Source organism: Enoplosus armatus, chromosome 6 (assembly GCF_043641665.1).
Source record: "Enoplosus armatus isolate fEnoArm2 chromosome 6, fEnoArm2.hap1, whole genome shotgun sequence".
Taxonomy (NCBI): domain Eukaryota; kingdom Metazoa; phylum Chordata; class Actinopteri; order Centrarchiformes; family Enoplosidae; genus Enoplosus; species Enoplosus armatus.
The window spans coordinates 2,898,605-2,919,310 of record NC_092185.1 but is presented as its reverse complement, the minus strand read 5'-3'; the positions used below and the strand labels follow the sequence as shown (position 1 = coordinate 2,919,310).

The 20,706-nt window shown below is 42.7% G+C and overlaps 2 protein-coding genes across 2 annotated transcripts in view; both read left to right on the top strand.

Annotated features, from left to right (window-relative positions):
* The first annotated feature begins 680 nt into the window (after positions 1-680).
* On the top strand, positions 681-10,843 carry LOC139286475 (proton myo-inositol cotransporter-like). Its single transcript, XM_070907278.1, has 13 exons — positions 681-702; positions 2,182-2,651; positions 4,172-4,331; positions 5,194-5,402; positions 5,515-5,623; positions 5,768-5,931; positions 6,341-6,455; positions 6,999-7,124; positions 7,543-7,661; positions 7,902-8,054; positions 8,857-9,029; positions 10,080-10,148; positions 10,234-10,843. Exons 2-13 carry the CDS (start codon positions 2,207-2,209, stop codon positions 10,240-10,242), a joined length of 1,851 nt encoding a protein of 616 aa, XP_070763379.1. The 5' UTR covers positions 681-702; positions 2,182-2,206; the 3' UTR covers positions 10,243-10,843.
* Positions 10,844-14,340: 3,497 nt separating this feature from the next.
* kif21a (kinesin family member 21A) overlaps positions 14,341-20,706 on the top strand; it is a 41,817-nt gene continuing 35,451 nt past the window's right edge. The window contains exon 1 of the mRNA XM_070906943.1: positions 14,341-14,432. Within this exon, the coding sequence (XP_070763044.1) occupies positions 14,341-14,432 (92 nt within the window). The remainder of the gene's footprint in view (positions 14,433-20,706) is intronic.

Genomic DNA, 20,706 nt, shown 5'->3' with positions numbered 1-20,706 from the left:
ATCGTCTTGTTTTTTTACTGCGCGTTTACCAGTGTAACTACGTTATTTACACCGTCAGCGTGAGGGTAGTTTTGCTATTACACTGCCACACCTCATTCCTCATTCTGTAATAATAATATTATTACCATGTGTCCAATTTAGTAACTGTGTCAGATTTAGACTAAAAAAAGTGAAAGATAGAGACTGAAAACGATTTTCTCTATTGAATTTATATATATATATATATATATATAATATAAATTAATATCTCATTTGCTGTTTCTTAATATTAATATGTGGAATGAAGTCCTGCTGCATTTGTCATAACAAAATAACCCTCACTTGCCTTTGACAAAATAATCTAATAAACAGACAAACAGCTCAACCAATCTCCTGATAAAAAAAAGAGGGGAATTATGCCCTTAACTTGTTAAGTAAAACCCAAATTCATCGGTCAGCTGATATGAAGATATGTTGTGATAGTTTGCTCATGCTGTAGCCTACAGTCCAGCCTACTAATCTATTTCGAGCAATGCAAATTCCTGCTGTTTGACAGGGCTGATAAGGTAAACAACACAGACATGCAGCCGAAACTGACATTACAATGTAAATGGGCGTGTTCCTCCTTCCCTGCGTCAATATCATATGATCCGGGACCATCAGGCAGACTTCCCGTCTGTTGAAGAGGACACCAGCTGCAGCTCCAGAATAAGCTTTGCAAAGGTAGAGTTTGATAACATCTGTTTAGTTCAGACAGGGTATTTGAGTGATGCTGACGCTTTATAATTAATCTGCCGTGACCGTGAGTGATATTTTATGTTGCAGCGTGTAGCTCCAGCATACCTGTCAGCTGATAAGTGAATAAACTGTGGCTTATCGGTTTACTCGCCCATAACTTGCAGATTTTATGGGCCGATATTTAATGACTGAATTAGAATAATGGTTTGAGCTTGTGTGACATAATCTGTTTTTTACCTTTAAAATTCAGCGTGTGGTTTTATAGCTGCAATTTGAGTCTGTATCAGTAAATAAAGCAACACCTACAGCTCCAATACATTCATATACAGATCATCTATAATCTCACCACCCGCTGTTTATACCTAAACTGGCAACCTACTGTGGACAATAATGTGAACCAATCATATCCTGTAAACATAGTCCAGCAGTTATAGGTCTTTACCAGATATGCCCAATTGATTGAGAAAACCCAATCCATGCCTGACGTTTTATTTTAACGTGTACCGAAAGGCGACGATTCACTAAATTGCTATATTTTGAACGGAGTTTGGCGCTCAGTTCAAGAGACGAGTTGTTCCAGTTTATTTACAGGCCTACTTTGGCCCTCCAACGTTGCCAGCGTTACCGTGGACGTTTGCTGGGTCAACAATGAAACTGACTGAAAACTTGAAACATATTTAATTATGCTAGTAGCCAGGTTAAAATGAGTAAAATGAAAAACAAACGATTGGGAGATAAATTGGTCGGCCGAGCTGAACAAGAATTCACTAAAATGATGAACGGAGTTTGGCGCTGCGTTCTCGAGAAATTGTCAGTTTGTCCCTAAAATAAACAAGCAATAAGTTAGATGCTCATAAGATCTATTTCTCCAATAACTCAGAAATTATTTGGATGCGTATGACACGTCTTACATCGGATACGCGTGGTTGTGGCTCATTAGTTTACATTACAAGTCCTGAAACAACTTTCTTCTTCTTTCTTCTTCGACTGTGCAGTCATGTGACGTCACGTAAAACAAACATGGCCGCACGCAGAGCTGCGGAGCTGCGGCACCGTCAGCGGTAAACAGTCGCATGAAGTCAGCGTGAAGCCGTTTAAGTTCACCGTTTAGGCACATTTCTCACGTGACATGAGCCTGAAATCTGCTGTACTAACGGAAACCGTGCGCACCGATAACCTCAGGGGCTGAACACGAAACGTGATTGTTAGCTAAGTTAGCAAGTATAGTTAGCTGTTTCTTCTTTGGAGCTGGACCAGAAAACACACTGAGGTCAGAGATTACCGGGACGCCTGGAATTCAATTAATTAATTAATGATCTCCTTTTGTTTGGGTCCACTTTTTCTCAACTCTGATGTGTTTTGCGGGCAAGGACAAACGACAGCACCTTCTCAGTAAAGGAGTAACCGCTACAAGAAGCAGGTTGTTACGTGAAACTAACCCCCGGTGTCCCTTCTGTCCAGCAGCCACGATGAGCACAGCTTGAAGCACATGAGCAACCTTATGGGCAGCAGGAGGCAGAAAGCAGTGGATGATGGAGAGCAGAGTCTCATTGGACCTCCATCTGACTCTGCTACAGGTGGGGATCTCCTGGACCAAGATCCCTCCCCACCGGGGTTCATCTATGTGTTGGTGTCTGTCTCTGCCCTGGGAGGATTTCTCTTCGGGTATGACACTGGGGTGGTCTCCGGGGCTATGCTGCTCCTGAAGAAGGAGATGAACCTGAACACGCTGTGGCAGGAGCTGCTGGTTTCCAGTACTGTTGGGGCTGCGGCGCTCGCTGCCCTGTGCGGAGGCTCCTTGAATGGGAGGCTGGGGCGCAGGATCTGCATCCTTTTGGCCAGTTTCATCTTCAGCATTGGTGGCATCATCTTGAGTTTAGCCCCGGACAAGGTGGTCCTTCTTGTGGGCAGAATCACAGTTGGATTGGGCATAGGTGAGTTGGTGTTTGGAAATCTGTCCAGGTAAAATGAGGTGATAGCATCATAGCATAGATGATTGAAAAGTGTTGAGTACTGGTACTGAAGCTTGTTTACAGATTCATTTCAATCTGGAAACGTTCTAACTTTAGACTATAGTTTGTTTAGGTTATTTAACTTTTGCATATTTTGTCAAATGTGTTTAAATTCCCCATTCTTAGCTATCAAAAAAGTTGTTTTGTTCACTTTTTTTCTTTTTACAGTTTGCAGAGGAATTCAGATCAGCAGCCACAAACTATAGATTTTAACCTGTATGTAAGTAGTTAATCAGAATCAGAAATACTTTATTGATCCCTGGGGGGAAATTTACAGTAGCCCATTCAAGAGTAGAAAGTAGCATAAATTTAGAAATGAGAGTATGTACAAAAATAAGATATAAGAAATAAAAAATATACACATTTACAATATTTAAGTGAAAAATAAAAGTAAAAAATATATACAATAACAATATATATGTATGTATTTATGTATTGCACTGTTGGATATGAATATACATGTACAGTGACATTTAATGAATAAATAATGAGGTAGTATATGGCAGGTGAAATAGGTCCAGATTTCCAGTCTGTTTCTTCTGAGTGTCAGTGACACTCAGAGGGAGGAGTTGAACAGTTCGATGGCCACAGGCAGGAATGATTTCCTGTGGCGCTCTGTTGTACGTTTGGGAGGAAGCTGCTCTTGTGTCTGACCAGTACGTCATGGAGAGGATGTGAGACATTGTCTAAGATGACCCGCAGCTTGGACAGCATCCTCCTCTCTGCCAACAACGTCACTGGTCTTGCGGATCAGTTTATTGAGTCTGTTGGGGTCCGCCACCCTCAGCCTGCAGCCCCAGCATGCAACAGCATAGAGGATAGCACTGGCTACCGCAGACTCATAGAACATCCTCAGCGTAGTCCGGCAGATGTTGAAGGACCTCAGTTGCCTCAGAAAATAGAGACGGCTCTGGCCCTTCTTGTAGAGGGCGTTAGTGTTCTTCGCCCAGTCCAGTTTATTGTCAATGTGAAGAAGAGTCGGGGGTGGGGGGGGGGACAGATTCAGTTCGTTGGCCCGGTCCACACTGCCTTCAACTCCTCTGCTGTTGGTTGGCCTGAAACCAGTGATGGTCCTCAGTCCACTCCAGATCCTCTGCTGTTGTTCTGCTGGAGTTTCGTTCTCACCTCCTCCTTGTTGCCAGCTCTGAAAGCCCCCTTCTTTGCACTCAGGATGGCCTTGATGTCCTTTGTCTCCCATGGCGTGTTGTTTGAATGAACAATGGACAGTCCAAAGGCAGATACACAGTCACCCCACCCCACCTGACCTGCTTTTCCAGTACTACTATTGGCTTGTATTTGCCTGAATGAAGCATAGGGCTGTGGATCATGTAACACAATACAACTGGAACTGCCTCAAGATTTTGGGACAGAAGGTACAGACGTGTGTGGGATATATTTGTGTGTACGTCAAAATGAAACCCTTTCTCTTTTTTTCCCATCAGGCATTGCCTCTATGACAGTTCCTGTATACCTCGCAGAGGTTTCCCCCCCTCACCAGAGAGGTCAGCTGGTCACAGTCAACTCCCTCTTTATTACTGGTGGCCAGTTCATTGCCAGTGTGGTTGATGGAGCTTTCAGCTACCTGAGCCACGACGGCTGGAGGTATGTGCTGGTTTGCGTGTACCTTTCCATGACAGAGGTTTACTTTAGTTTTCTTTACCCTACAGCAGGGGCGTGTTTAGGGCCTATTGGGCTGTAGCACCTTTTTTCTTTACGGCTTAAATATTTAATATGAATATGAAGCCAACACACATTCACTGAAGTTAAGGCTTGAAGTGTAAAGATACACCTCGGATGGGATTAGCGTGAGTCGTTGTGCAACTTGTGTATTGATTAAAAAAGGAGCGTATCTGTTGAAAGTGTTTGCTATCTGCTGTGTATTGTTTTGTGAAGAGCCTGACTGATGCATCAGCATTGCCAATATTATCTTATCCCAGGTATATTGCTACATATAGTGCAATAAACTATATGCAAATAGTGACAAGAAACTGCAGTACAGAATCAATGTCGCAGTTAAATAGTTTGTCCAGTCACATTTTTCAACCATGAGATATGTTGGTCACAAACTCTTTAAATTCCCCCAAAAAGCTAATATTAGCTGATATATTGTTTATACTTGAACTTTTTAAAATAATCAATATTGGTGCCCGCCTCAAGAAAACACTGTATTGGTCGGCTCTGGTTTTGCGCCCTCGCTCACAGCACCGTATGGCTTTAGTGTTTCAGAGGCAATTCTGACAGCTGGAGCACCCATGCGAAGCAAAATCAGGAATGGATTAGGCTTTAAAAAGGTCTGATAATATAATATATTGGCTCAGATTTCCTGTTGATCAGCTCTGGACATCCTCACTTGTGTGTTTTTGCTGCGAGAGTCTTCAGACACCAACTTGAGAATCAGCGAACCAGACGTCTCTTTCAGCACTTCTCCTCCGCTTCACTCCTCCTCGTTCTCTCCATACTGCAGGTACATGCTGGGTCTGTCCGTCCTCCCTGCCCTGCTGCAGTTCGTCGGCTTCTTCTTCCTGCCGGAGAGCCCCCGTTGGCTTCTCCAAAAGGGCCGGAGCCAAGAGGCCCGTCAAGTTCTCAGTCGGATCAGAGGAGGCCAGAGCGTTGACGAGGAGTACGACACCATCAGAACCAGCATCGAGGAAGAGGAGAAAGAGGCGGGTGGAGGTGAAAGATTTCTGTGACGATAGAAAAACATAAAAGATGAGTTTTGTCTAGATGTGACGCTCTCGTCTTTTGTACAAAGTGACATTGATAGCCAAACATGTTTGTTCTTCAGGAGGCCTCGTTATTTTGCGGATCCTTCGCCACGGTCCGACTCGCAGGGCTCTCATCATTGGCTGCGGCCTCCAGATGTTCCAGCAGCTGTCTGGGATAAACACCGTCATGTAGGTCATTTATTTATCTTGTAATAGCTTCCGCTTATCTCCCTGACTGCCTGACAACATCACCCACTGTTAACTGTAACTGCTGGGATTTAGCTGGAGGTTGAAATGTAAATTGGGTGTTCAGTGAACCTCTTCACCCTTCAGGTACTACAGTGCCACCATTCTGCAGATGGCTGGGGTGCGAGATGATAAACAGGCAATCTGGCTGGCTGCTGCAACTTCTGCTACCAACTTCGTGTTCACCTTGGTTGGAGTCTGGCTTGTGGAGCGAGTGGGCCGCAGGAAGCTGACCCTGGGCAGTCTTTTAGGTTTGTGATGTGGACAGCGCTACAGTCATTACTCGATTTCACAAATTGACTAATTTATGACAAACAATAAGATATTTCTCAAATTTACATAACATCAAAACTTCTTTTAAGACGACTTGTAATTGGCATTGACTATTTTTATTAACATGAAAAGATTTTTTTAGCTCAATCATTAGTTAATTAAAACACAAATCAATGAGAAAATAGAATAATAATGTTTCTTTTATAGTTTTGAGTCATGTTACGATGGCATTTAGTTATTGATCGTACTCAGAGGGACATACGATGGACCTGGAAGGTTTGTAGGATACAATAACTTTCTCTAGTTGAAGCCTTATGTAGCTGTTAGATTAGATTAGCCTTTATCTTTGTGCAGGATTTATTTATTCACACTTTTTCTCTAATGCAGGTACTGCTTTGAGTCTGACTCTGTTGGCAGTCGGGTTCTTGCTATCTGCCCAGAGTTCTCCACCCGTCACCCTCCACCCGGTCGACTCTCAGAACTCAACCTGCAGACTGTACCGGTGAGAGAGCACACTGCATTTTAATCCTCACCACCAACCATAAAGGGAGAAACTGTTTATCACCGTCACTCTCTCCCCGCCTACACACACTGCAGAGCCGAATACAGACAGTCAGGGCACCTAGAAAACACATGTTCATTAGGGGACTTGAGGAAAAGTAGATTTTAACACCTGATGTCTCACGAGTTCCCACAATGACTTAAACATCATAGTGATACTTGTTTGCACAACAGGCAAATTGGGAAGTTACACTTAAAGCTGCTCCTCGATAAACCTCCTGAATCACAAAATCCCCAGTGGGAGTGTCAAAAAGCATATTTCCGTTTATATTTTATAAATATTGGAATATTCAAAGGGCTTTTTTGAGCTACTGATATGATTAACACACAGAAACAGCACTTAAATTCAGCTAACTTTGACACCCGAAGGTCCTTGAGTGTTAATCTAACTCATTGTGGTATGTGTGTCTGTCTGTTGCTCAGCCCTGTGTGGCCACGGATGTATTAGTGTGTGAGAGGTTTTACATTCAGCTCTGCCCTCCAGGTCCTGTGAATTCTGCATGTTGGATCCGGATTGTGGATTTTGTTACCGTGAAAACGGCACCAGAGTGTACGACTCCTCCTGTGTTCCTGTCAATCAGGTGTCCACGGATCACTCCTCCTGGGGAAGGTCAGACACTGATTTTCTGTGTGCTTGTGTGACAGAGGATAAATGAGATGTTGACAGATAGTAGAGATGGATTCATGAGTGTAACAACTCCAGACAGCCGTATCATGTGGCTATCATCATCATCGTCGTCATCATCTTATGTTTGCCTCTTTAAAATCTACAATAAAGGCACCTTTGATCTGCACTGCAGTTAGATTGATTTGCATTATTGAAAGCAATGATGGGCAAAAGCTCTCACTTTCAGGATCCTTAAAGTTGAAGCTAAAGGACTTAACGTCCTCTTTGTCATTTGAAAAGAAGATGCTTCTGTATTTTCATTACACAGCACACAGATTTCTTTTGCTGGTTCATCAAGGTTGAATTGAGGCAAAACCTGTGGAGAAATGTTGGTTTAGGTTTCAATGTTTCTTTCATCCAGGTGTTCCAACCAGACGGAGGCAGCTGACAGCCCAATCTGGGCCTACAACTACTGTCCAACATCCTACTCCTGGATCGTCCTGATGGGCCTCATCCTCTACCTTGCATTCTTCGCTCCAGGTCTGCAACGACTTCCTGCAACAGGAAACCGTTGCCAGATTAAAGGGGTTGCTTTGTCTATACTGTACCCTAAACATGGCAATAAATCTTCCTGCTAACTAACAGATGCCTAAACCAACAATTGCTGTGTGCATGATCATGAAAAATACCAAATACCAAATGTGTTTCTACGTTCCCAATCAGGAAATGATGCGGTGCATATTATCCTCGTGAATATTAAAGCATGCCTCTGTGTGTCAGGGATGGGCCCCATGCCTTGGACGGTGAACTCGGAGATCTACCCTCTGTGGGCCCGCAGCACCGGCAACGCCTGTTCAGCCGGGGTCAACTGGATCTTCAACGTCCTGGTGTCTCTGACCTTCCTTCATATCGCTGAGTTTCTCACTTATTACGGTAAGACTCTTATCAGGAAGTTGATAGATAGTTTTTAAATTTAAACTGTTTTAACCTTTAATGTATTGTTCCTATTTCAAACTCATTCTCTCCTTTTCAGCCCTTTTATCAGATATATCTCTAAAAAAATTTTTAAATAGATTTAAGAATATGTTCCTGCCACTTCAGAGGGAGTCATCCTAAAATGTTGTTTTTTTTTACTCCTTATATAACATATACTTATGTTATGTTGCTATAAACAAGATGGTGTTTATAGTGACCACGCCCAACACTGGTGAGGGAGATGAGATGAACTTCAGCTGAGTTTTGTTAAAAGTCCTGGTTTGCATCAGTCCATCTACTGTACGTACACTATGATTCAACTGTTGAATACAATAATTCTGTCGGTGACTCAAGGTGACTGTGAAGTCCTCAGGCCAAAGACAAATGTTTGTCCATTAACTACCATTCATTCTGTCAAAGTGTCCTTGTCGCATATTTATTTGCCCAAAGAAGGCATGAGCATGTCAAAACAGTTATTAATTATTTGATAATAAATGATGTAATATGATAATAATGAACAACCCTAAGCAATCGTTAGGTAACTTTGACAGAGTTCATTGTTCAATTTCATTATAATTGACAGGATTATTCTTGTGAGTACATTGAAACATATTATAAGACGAAGAAGAAGAATTAATTCATTAAACCCCTCAGGGGAAATTCTGTTTTAAAGTAAATATATATAATATATTGAGTACGTATGTAGATCAGTCAGCCACAGCTCAGAACCCAACAGTGCACATGTGAATCTCTCTTCCAGGGGCGTTCTTCATGTACACAGGCCTGGTGGTGTTGGGTCTCCTCTTCGTCCAGGGCTGCCTCCCCGAGACTCAGGGCCTGCAGCTGGAGGAAATCGAGAGCCTGTTCACCGGTCAGCTCTGCTCCTGCGGATCCTCCTCACCCAATGACAATCGCCACGTCCAGTACATCCGGGTAAAAGGCAGCAACTACCTCCTCTCTGACAACGATGCCTCCGATGTAGAGTAGACTGGGAACATTTCCTCTGTCCTTTGGTGTGCTGGTGCGGGGAGGAAAGGGAGTCTTGTCGCCCTCTGGTGGCTGCGATCAGTGATTGACTCTAACTGGCTCCTTCCCCTCGCTCAGGAGACTCTTTCAATCATCTGTTTTTTCTATCTGCCGGTGGTCTGCTTTTTATTTTTTTGTTTTGTGCATTCTTCTTGTTTCCCATCATCCCCTCTGTCATCATAACAGGGAACACTGGAGCAAGACTTTGCAGGATTGAGGGGGGGGGGAGCAGGGTTCATTAGAACAGTGTTGCTGGGATAATTAATATCCCAGGAAAGTTAAAATAAAAAATAATAATAATATCACAAATCTGAAACTGAAACAGATTATGGTACTCTGTTTAACAAACCGATTTAAAGACATTAAAGATGAACTTTGGGGATTTTTGTTTTCGCAGTAAATAGCATTTTAGAAACTTTGTGTTTTCCGTGAGTTCAGAAACCAGGTGACCTGGTTGCTGACTCACCGTTTCCTCTGCCTTTCTGTAGCGTTAAGACAATTTATCTTTCCAGATAGTGTAAAGAAATCTTTGCATGATTCCATCTTTTGTAGGCACCTCTCAGATTTCAAAATTCATATACCAGCAATGTGTTTACAAGCCTTAATGGTCTGTAGTTTTTAAATTCATGAAGATTTCAGATCCACAACGTGGAGAAGAGACACTTTCAAACACAATCATAGATTTCTGGCTTATTTGTACATTTGCACATCTGTATACAGATGTGTACATTCTGTAGAACTCTTTCAAAACACATTCCTGTTAAAATCACTAACGTGGGTTTAATCTTTTAATCTGTGCCGGTGTAAACGAAATAGTTGATTGTGTGTTGCTGCTAATGTCTGCACAGTCTGCACAGCACTTTAAAAACCAAAAAGGTGTCTTTTTTTTTTTTTTTTAACAATATAATATAATTTTATAGTTGACAGAACAAGTTGCTGAAATCTTCAATTTTCTAGCAAGGTTTGGAATTCAGCCCAGCACACTATGGAGCGGTGGGGTCAGACAATGCCATAGCTTATATAACTGTAAGTACACAAATAACTTGTCTGCCATGCTACAACAGCGATAAATATGCCTTTTTAATGTCCATTCATGTCCTTGTTTCCGCAGCTCAGATAACGGTGACCAAGTAGCCCTGAACAACTTCATACAGGGCGTCCAGTTTGCACTCTTTGACATGTGCCAGTTTTTGATATTGCCGTTTCTGTGCAACTGTTGTGTTCCTTGTAAATGTTTTATTTAAAAACAATCTTCATTCCGTGTCTTGTAATGTAGGATTGCGACAAAGATCTGGGGATGTCTTACTGAATATACTGAACAGTTTTCTGATGAGTGAAATGTTTGGAAATTGCACAAAAACACAAAGTTAAACCAACAAAACTACATATTTTGTGGTTACAGATCTGCAATCCTCTCTCGTGTCATATTTGTTATGAAAACCATGAGCAATATGATAGCAGTGATATAAACCAGCCACTATTCTTGTAAATCTGGTTGATTAGCAGCCTGTGTGAGAATTATTGCACTTTGTATTGGAAAAGGGACAGAAAAATACTGACACTGCCATTTTGTACAACAGACTTAATTCATCCTCAGGGGGGCAGTAATGATGAGTGTATTAGTTCATAGGCCGTAGATCAGTTTAACCTGATTGGTGGTGGAGGTGTGTTCTGTTCATCAATATGATCTTTGGGAAATAAATCCATCAGTGTGGTCAGTATTTATTATGCAAAACTTTAAGGCTGTGTTTGATGCAGTGTTTACATCTAGGTCATCAGTAGATGTACTGTGTGTGTGTGTGTTTACCTTTCAGAGTAAGGCAATCTTTAGCAGGGTTTAAAGGGTCAGTTCACCCAAAGTACGAAAAACATGGCTTTTAATGATCAATAATTTGCAATTTATCTTGATAATCCAGTCCAATTTATTTATAAAGCACATTGAAAAAGAACAATAGTTGACCAAAGTGTTGTACAATCAAAGAAAACTATAAAACAACACAATAAAAACCAGTTAAAGACAGAAGGATAATAACCTTCATACTGAGTTAAAGCCAAGGAATAAAGAAGAGTTTTAAGAAATGTCACAAAGGAAGATGCACATTATAATATAGACCAAGGATGCATGTTTGAGAAGCTGCAACTAGCAAATTTATGATACTTGTCCTTGGAAAAATTAGTCGCCCTGGTTTTGAGGTATCCATCTTCTGACATCTCTGCCTCTACCCCTAATGCAACACAGTGAATGTTTTATTTATAATGCTCACAGCGTTGAAAAGTTGCATTTTTCAGCAGCAATGTCTTTTTCCGGCATCAGTGTCCCTGTCACATGATAACCCACAAGCCTTGTCGTAAATAGTGAATCATTCTGGAGTAATTGTCCCAATAAAAAAAGTAATTTTTCAATTCTCCACAAATTAAATTCTCTTCACCTCCACTGTTCTGGGCTGGAGGCGGAAATCTCAGAAGCAATATCTCCAAACCTGGAAAAGTAAAACCAAAACTTATCTGCATGGCTAGAAACCACCAGAGTTGAATGATTTTTATGTATAATTTGTGTGAACCGGCCCATTTCAATGTTGTTTTATCGTTCAAGCCAATTTGTCCAACCACCGTGTCACCTGTGTGTTCAAAGAGAGCTTTAACTAAGGAGAGTCTACATGATTTGCAGCGTTAACAGCAGCAGGTCTACCGCTGGGCCAACAAGTTATCAAGTAACAAGCTGAGTGGTATTTCTGACCACATGGAGGCCCTGATCCACTCAGTGCAGGTTAGCAGTGAATGGGAGTGACGTTCCGCTAATGTGGATATACATTTCAACAACAACAGTTTTTCTAAACATTTGTCAGGTTTCCAGTCTCTGTAGAGCAGCCAGCCTGCAGTCTTTGGCTTGGCTTCACTATAATACTGACGTGTCCAGTCATTAGTGAGCCTGCAGTTTGCTAGGCCTTCCCGCCCTGGTAACTTGATAGGCTTGTAAAGGGACTCCTGTATTTATGGTATTATTGCCCAGCAGGAAGTGGTAGGGTGGAGTGCTGGAGGCTTTTACACACAAACAAAACTCTAAATGTGTAGCTTTGCTTTGTTTTGCTCCATTAGCTTTAGCTGTGGCTTTGTTGTTTTTTTAATACGTGAACACAAACAGCTCCAACAGTACAGACGATATACAGAAGACGCAAAAACGTCTGACTTACATCTAAGATATGTGACGTACATAGTACATGACACACTCGAAGAGATAATTACACACTCACACAGAGAAAGAATGGAAAATAAATAATTACAAAATAAATTATAAACCTTAAAACTCAAAAAATGTCAGTTTGCCAATTTTCATGATTGCAACCTGTCACTTCTTTTAAGACAATATTTTTAAGTCCATGACCAGATATCAAAATCATCCATTTTATATTGATGCTTGCAGATTTGTTGATGAGTCATGTCCAGCAGTTTTGTCCTGGTAGATATCAATTACGTTCAGGTTAGCTTGAGTGTAAAATACACCTCATCATTTCAGCTGCATTAAGGTATTTCTGTGTAATCAGAGCAACAAGACACTGGACTTGTGTCGACAAAACACAGTAAAATGTGACAAAGGTTTGGTAAGCATTCCTATAGATGCCCAGTATTCATGTTAAATGATATATTTACCTGCCATTAGGCCCTGCAGTGGACATTAAATCCTTCTCTCACCCAGGCAAACAGCAGACACTCTGTGGCTTGACCCGGCCTTATGTCTATATTTTAGCTGCTTAACTACATTAGTTGGCCCCACTGGCTTGATGAGGCAGTTTCCTCAGCCGTCCAGCTGTCGTCCCTGCTTATCTAGCTCCATTAGTCTCACAAACAGCTACTAACTATATCCTGTCCTTGAATCCCTGTGTGTAATCAAGAAGACATTCTGTGTCAGCATCCTTAAACAACTTCAGTTATGTTCTCTGTTCTGGACGTGTTGTCCCCACTGTCCCATCACTCTCCTCCTCCTCACACATGATGGCTCGTAGCCACAGGGTGGCGCTAAAAGTTCACTTAAGTGAGTAACTAGTGAACGAGCATCATTTATACAGGCCATTGCCTTCAAACCTGCAGGTATGTGTCTCACAAGCATTGAATCCACTTTTTAATGTTTCACATGGACTTCAGATACAAAAACTTTTTTTTCATTTTAACATGTTGTAAGCAATGTCTCTGTACATATTGTAAATGTAATTGTTTGAACCATTTGCTATAACTACAGTAGAGTACAACAGGCTTTAATGTACTTACCAAAACATAAACACTGGAAATAGTTTTATGTGTTGAATGATCACCACAAAAGAAATCACTGCAAAAACAGAATCTTAAAAAAGTATTAACATAATGTTTGTACAGTAGAAGATTTCTTATTTTTAATCACTCTTAGTATTTAACATATTAAATAAAAATAAAAAGTGTATTCAGTTTGAAGTTTTGCTTTTTATAATAACAAATATACATTTTGGTGATATGTTATCTTATTCTTCTTTAGCCATTCAGTGCTAGAAGGCCCAGTTTGAGAGATACCACTTCATCATGGAAGCATTATACAAATGTCAGGATGTGGTTGTGTGCCTTCATGACATCTTACAAAATAAATCAAATGAATTAATCTAGACAGATTTAAAAAAAAAAAAACATTAATTAAGTTTGACAATTTGATGACAAAACATTAATATTAATTAAAAACATGACCTTTCGTGAAAGATTCTGTTGTCAAATGTCTGGATGTACTTTTGTTTAAGAAAAACAATCTAGCTACCAAACTGACCAAACATAATACAGTTTTAACAATATTAAAGTAATAATAAATCGTTCAAAATATTGAACATCTAAACAAACAGGCCTAAATAAAATGTGTAACGCAGACTTTACATTTGTTTTAAACACTCGTGACCTTTTTACTGGTCACTGCTGGGAAGAATTTGAACATTTTGATTTATATCATGTGGAATTTACCTGAATATAGAGAAACCTAAATCACGTGATTATTCCTTTAACTCCGTGTTTCTGACTTTCATACGAAAATGTGCATAACACCCTTGTCATGACGTCACCCCGCAGCCGTTTTCCCCGGAGAGGGCGTGGCTTGCTGACGCATTGCGGCTCCCTCCCCGGTGCGTAAACGAAGCGGAGAGGCACGGCTGCGCGTGAATGTATCTTTACTTGTGTGCGCGTGTGTGTGTGTGTGTACGCGCGCACGGCAATGGCTCACCTAGCGGCGGCGGCGGCAGTCTGCATGAGGGCTCGAGCCGGAGCTGAAGCATCCAGGCCGAACTGCGCAGAGATGCGGCGCAGGTAGACGCGACATGCGGACACGCCGCCTCACCTCCTCGCTGATATCATGGTGAAAAACGCCGTAAAGATCATTTCTGTGTTTGTTTTGAAATGGCGGCGCTGAAGTCGAGGTGAGCAGCCCCGTTGCTCGGTCCGCTTCTCCTGCCGGAGGAGTGCGCACTTTTTTGTCGCTGTTTTTTTTTTTTTTTTTTTTTTCCAGGGCAAGCGGCCAACACAGATCAATACCGCTTTTTGTTCTTTTTCTTCTATCGATTATTGTGCGAGGAATCATGACGACGGGACAGGACGAAAGCTCAGTCCGCGTGGCACTGAGGTAAGTCACTAAAACGTCTTTTAGTTTTCCATCACCGGGTAAATGCGTAGCTGTGTCTTAATTGCCCGGTGCCACCTGTCAGTCAGTGCCGCGGGCCTAGCAAACACCTGCAGCTCAACAGCAGCGTTTGTCACACACACACACACACACACACACACACACACACACACAGTATCTATAAATGATCAGCCTCATTTCATTTTAAGCACGGTGACCCAGTTCCAGCCGGGGATCTCTTGATGCTGCTGCCGGCTTTCCAGCACAGATTGTCGGTTGTGTTTGTGGTTCACCTCCGCTGGGGGTTCACAGTTTCCCCACAGTGTGATGATGCACGGTGTGTTTCCTGTGACCGGGACGTAGCAGCATCACACCCGTTGCACAGGTGCACACACATGGGACACACTCTGGCATGCACGAGGAGGGATGATATCATCTATTGTAGCTGCTGAGCTTTCAGAGGGGGGGGTGGGGGGGGGAGACAAACAGCCTGTGTGTCTCCAGAAGCCTGGCCTCTCCTCAAAGCCTCCAGCAGAGAGACAGTTAATCGATGAAAGCAGAGCTTCAGTGACAGCCAGGTTTGAAGGGGAGGACAGTGGAGCGTTCAGCGCAGCTCCTGTCAAGTCTGCTCTTTGTTTGCACTGTGTTTCAGCAGCCCAGTCAAGGCTCCAGTGATTCAGTCTATTCAGACCTGTTTCCAGACAGAATCGGGCTCCTTTCCCTCTCAAGCACATACACTTCATGTGCTGTTGTGCTGAAGCAGGCCGCTCCCACCCAGCTGGTGAGGTGGCACAGTGACAGTGGCTTACTGGGAGACCAGTGTCTCTCTCTCCTGTGGCTCTAATCCGAGGCCTTTCAGAGGCCGTCTGATCGTTATGAAATGATAGATAATGGCTGTATTGTTGGATGCTTCCCTTTCCTCTGTGTCCGTGTGTTTTCCATGCAATGTCCATGCTTTGTTGTTACTTGCTCGCAAAAGTGCATCATCATTGTGTGTGTGTGTGTGTGTGTGTGTGTGTGTGTGTGTGTGTGTGTGTGGAGGATGTTTGTGCAGAGCTTCCTGATTCCATGTTCAGTTTGGGAGGGGAAGATCCACATCTTGATGCTGTTGGTGGGTTTGTTTTGTCCCCAAATATGTTGCTTCTGACATTAGTTGATGTGGCATCATGCTAAGACATTCATCCAGCAGAGGAAAATGTTCAAGCGAGTAAAGATTTTATTAGTAAATGCCATGTTTTAATGAAAATGAAATAATGTCAGTGTATTTTTTTTTTTAGGAAAGTTGTGTGAAATCACCAGGCTGCTTGAAGCCGGAGCAGAGTAGAACATGCAGGTTGAGGGAAAGTGAGTAAAACCAAAGTGAGGGTAGAAAAACAACCAGAGCAATAACAACACCTGTACTGATGTAGCACTATACAATACAATTGCCCGACGCTGAGACTGCTGTGGTGTTGTTTTACTGGATCTGGATCAACAAGACCATGAACTATAGCCTCAAAACAGACCATAGAGCTGAATGAACGCCAGTCTAATACAGAGTCTCAAATGTCATAACTCCTAATGTCAGTGTGAAGCAACATAATTGACATATTAGCCAGTTTTCTACTCTATTTCTGGTGCAGGATGTTTGCCTTGACGGTAAATTGCAAAACAAATTATGGCCACTAACTAAAAACAAAAATACATGCTCGTTTAAAGTGGATATAAGTATAAGTGTTTATAAAGAGTCTTTCTACGAGCATGCAAATTACAGTAAAAGTGTCTTGTGTTCTGGTTCCAGGAGCTAAAATTACAGCCCTGATTTTAGTCGTGTGTGAAACCAGTTCTTTTTCTAAAACATACCCAGAAAAGTTCATCTGTCTTAATAAAACATTTTGGGCCATTTTAGGCTTTAGACCTCTACTAATAATCTACCATTTTGAAGCATTCAGGATATAATGATGCCTGTAAAACCAGCGTTGTAATTAGTACGATGGTGTTTACACATCTGCCCCCCCTCCCCCCACCGCTCTTATGACACCCAGGCCTAGTGATGGCTTTGCAGCGGCATGTTGTAACTGCTGCCAACTGGCAAAATAGTTTGTCAAGACTGTTGACAAGTCTCACCGTGCACGTGCTCAACCAGTTCGTTCTCCCAGCTGCTGCAAATCCAGCTAGCTCCAGTGTATTTGGGTGTGCTCACTCCTCACTACGCAGGAGAAGGTGTGTGTGTGTGTGTGTGTGTGTGTGTGTTGAGCTTATCTTGGTGACCAGTGCATTTGAATCCATATTGCTTGATCCCAGATTGCGTACTACCTCAAACAGGGTTGCATAAGGCCCGAGGGGTCCACTTGAGGTTTAAGTCGTTAACTTATCTCAACAGAGGCGGTCCTGTTCTTTCAAACATCCACAAAGAAACACAAAGCTCAAAACATTAGCTTTCAACGTGCAGTTGAGTCCATAGTATGTGAGTTCACCCCCACCCCCCCCCCCCCCCCCCCCTGGCTGCGGTGGATAGATTGTACTGTAGTCGGCTTATTTGCACAGTGCGAGACGTCACAATAGTTTGTCTTAAACGAGAGGTGTACATTGAGGGGAAGGGCTCAGGTGGAGCTGCGGACTTGTTGAACCTGCCTGCTGGGGCGATTACTGCAGAACAACAAACAGAAAGCTGCTATCATTTATTTTGCGAAGCGGTGATCAAAGCGTGGGGGAGTGACTGTGTGCTGCAGTGTAGCTGCTGCTGCCTAGATCCTTAACCGCTCAATAACGCGAAGTAGTCTCTTTCTGTCTCTCTTCCCCTGTAAGGACACTGTTGGTTGTTGATGCTCAGCTGAAGGGCGCAACAATGACGATAATGAAATTAAATAGGTCCCTAAACCTCTTAAGGCTTAAGTTACAGGCGTACTTTAATGTAATGACACGGAGGCATGCGGCAACTGGTATAAGTGGCTGAGTCTAAGCCCCAGTTTGTAGCATGTGGTAGAAAAAGCTTGTTAAAATGAGCTGCACGATTAGAGCAGATATCTACTATTACTTAATGACCAGATCAGGCTTTAACTCGCATGACGAGAGACAACAGCTGACGATAGCTGGGGGGGGGGGGTTTAGAGAGGACCCCCCTGCCACCCCCACCCCAAAGAAGTCATGAATTGTGTATTTTAAAGCAGATATAAGGATCAGATATAAGAGTAGGATACTATTCTATTACCGTTTGAGCAGAAAGCACCAGTAACATGGGCAGAGCCAGCAGAGGACTGGCAGGGGACCAGCGGGAGCTCAGATATGTGACGTTCAGATGCGTGTTCGTTACCCATGGCATCGCCACGCAAACACAAAAGCCCCGTCGGGTCTAAAGCCTCTCCAGACCTCGTGCTTTGTTCTCATCCACTGAGCCAAGCCAGTCTGTCAGGAGTTAGCCGCTGACCCACGGTCCTGGTCTCGGGCTGTTCTCTATGTCCTCACATTGTTGTAACTATTAGCCTGGTGTAATATTTATACCCATCACACTGGGAGCTTCTTTAAGCTAAATACTTTGTGTTAAACACCTGCTGATGGTATGGCTGGGGGCGTGCACTCTGCCAGTCCATATGAAACACAATACACACAATAACTGTTTCATGACTGCTTTTCTTCTTGTCTTGTGTGACAGTAAAGGGAATATCTGGATTCTGTCCAAGACAAGCAATTTTAAAGACACCTTTCGGATTCAGGAAATTTATAAGTAGAGACAATAATTGGCAGATTAATCGATAACAAATGTATCCTGCACGTGGTAAAATGAAAAAAAAGATCCCTCAAAGTTGAGCATGTAGACAAGAAAATGATGCAGTTCTTTAAAACCTTTTACTGCTCTTGAAGACCGACTGACAGATTACTGTATTGTGGGGCTGCCTCCTAACAATCGATGACTCCTGTCTAATTTGAGGTTGATCAGTCTGATGTTGTTTGGTGTCGCGTCATTGAACAGCACAGGCAGCCATCTTGAGGCCTTGAATGACAGCCTCTCTGGGTACAGAGTGTTGATGGAAGGGGATCAGTTGCAATAGATAGCAGGAACAACTGTTCAAGGTTGTTTTTATGTGGATTGACAACCTCACCAACCCAGATTATTTAAAACATCAGTCCAAACTGTGAAAGGTAAGGCTTAGCTCCACTGCGTTGTCAATAATAGTGGATTTTCTTCTGTTAAAATCCTCCACGCTGCCTCCGGGGAGTCTGGGTTAGTCTTTGTACTTTGTTGGTCTTGACTGTCTTCGTGCTCGCATCCACATTCTTTTATTAGAGAAATGGCCCGAGGGGAGCTCGCATCGTGCTGTATTTCTTCTCTGCACATGCCACTTGTCTTTTTAAGCGTTAGCCAAAGTGTTAAAGTGTTAGCCAAGTTACCCAGACGGAAGCTATGAATAACACCTACTTTGCCTGCAGCACTGGTTTAAGGAGGAGTGTGTGTTTCCAACAAGGGAGCCGGAGCTCAGCAGAGGCCGGCTTCGAATAGACTCGGCTCATTACAGTTTAAGATAAACTGACCTTCCACCACTTTGTGCTTTATGGTGCTGTAAGTAGTTCACTCAGGCTGCCGGACAGTATTATTTTATAGTGACGCCGTTAGAGTTGTGATAGACTGACAGTTAATGCAACAGTTAACTAATCTCACAAGTTAGTCTGTACAATGTGCTGAGCTTGAGGCTGTTTTCCCAACCATCAGTCCAAAACCCAAAGATATTGATTTCCTGTGAGCGAGTTACTTGCTTCAGCTCTAATCTCTGCATTTACAAACTCAACGTCACTTAAAGATGCGTAGCATTTTCTGCTTCTCAAATGTGAAAAGTTGCCACTTTTTTGTGTTTTATATCTTTGTAAATGGGACATGTTTGGGCTTTAGACTGTTGGTCAGACAAAACAAGCAGTTGCCGGGGTCTCCGGGGCAACTTTTTACAGATTAAACTATTAATCCAAAAAAGAATTGATAGATTTTTCATAATGAATGTAATCATTAGTTGCAGCCCTACAAACACCCCAAATAAAGTTCTGCGGCAGGACTGTAGACGTCCTTCTATTATCAGATATTCAGATGATCTTCAGTAACTGACTTTGTGCCCTGCACTCAGTAACTCAGTAATCTGAAACATTTCCAGTGTTCGGCCGTCATGACCCTCTTTCTAGACAGCAGGCTCTTCCCTTCCAGGACGACACTAAGCATAGCCTACACTTAAACTCAACTTGCCCCAAAATAGACTCCCGAACTGGCCGCAGCGCTGCTGAAAGACCTCAGTTATCTATACCGCAACCTCTCAGGAGTCAGCGCATTTCTTCCAGGCGTATCTGCAGCGATGCAGAGAGCCTTCAACTGTGGAGCCGCACGCACAACATGTGGACACGTTTATGACAAGGACTGGACCCCCCAACCCCACCCCCTCCTTATGAAACAAGCTGGCCATGCAGAATAAAGTGGATGTAATTATAGAGTACCTTACATGGACACCACACCCATGCAAATATGTTGTTCTCTCTGCTGCTGCCTTTGTTTTTCCTCCGCTGCACTTCCTTCTTTTTTTTTGTTTTGTGTCATTTTCTTTTCACTCCGTCTGTGTTGTCAGCCTTTTTCCTCACTGTACAGATCAGTCCAGTTAAGGGCTCAGCTAAAATGGGTGACGTCTAAATGTGGAACTGGTGCCACAAATAGGATGTGGATGTGTAACTTAACTTCCATCATCAAACTGCCAGCAGAACATCACAAATAGGCCTCAGACGGGCACAAATAGCTCTGTTTGCATTGTGAGCTGCCACCTTGTTATTTATGTCAAGAGGCTGTCTCTGCAGTTAATAGGTGGGGATGTATTTTCTCTGTAAAGTGAGCTGGTCTTCATGAATCAGGCTGTGATATTTGAGGTTATATCTGTGATATCTCCGACGTCACTGGCCTGATTTGGGTTGTTCATCTTTAAACTGTCAGGTTATTAAAAATGTTGGATTGGCCTAATG

Coding starts and splice junctions, on each gene's coding strand:
- LOC139286475 (XM_070907278.1), top strand. CDS start 2,207: ATGAGCAACCTTATGGGCAGCAGGAGGCAGAAAGCAGTGGATGATGGA. Junction 2,652..4,171: donor CACAGTTGGATTGGGCATAG/GTGAGTTGGTGT, acceptor TTTTCCCATCAG/GCATTGCCTCTATGACAGTT. Junction 5,403..5,514: donor GGAGAAAGAGGCGGGTGGAG/GTGAAAGATTTC, acceptor TTTGTTCTTCAG/GAGGCCTCGTTATTTTGCGG.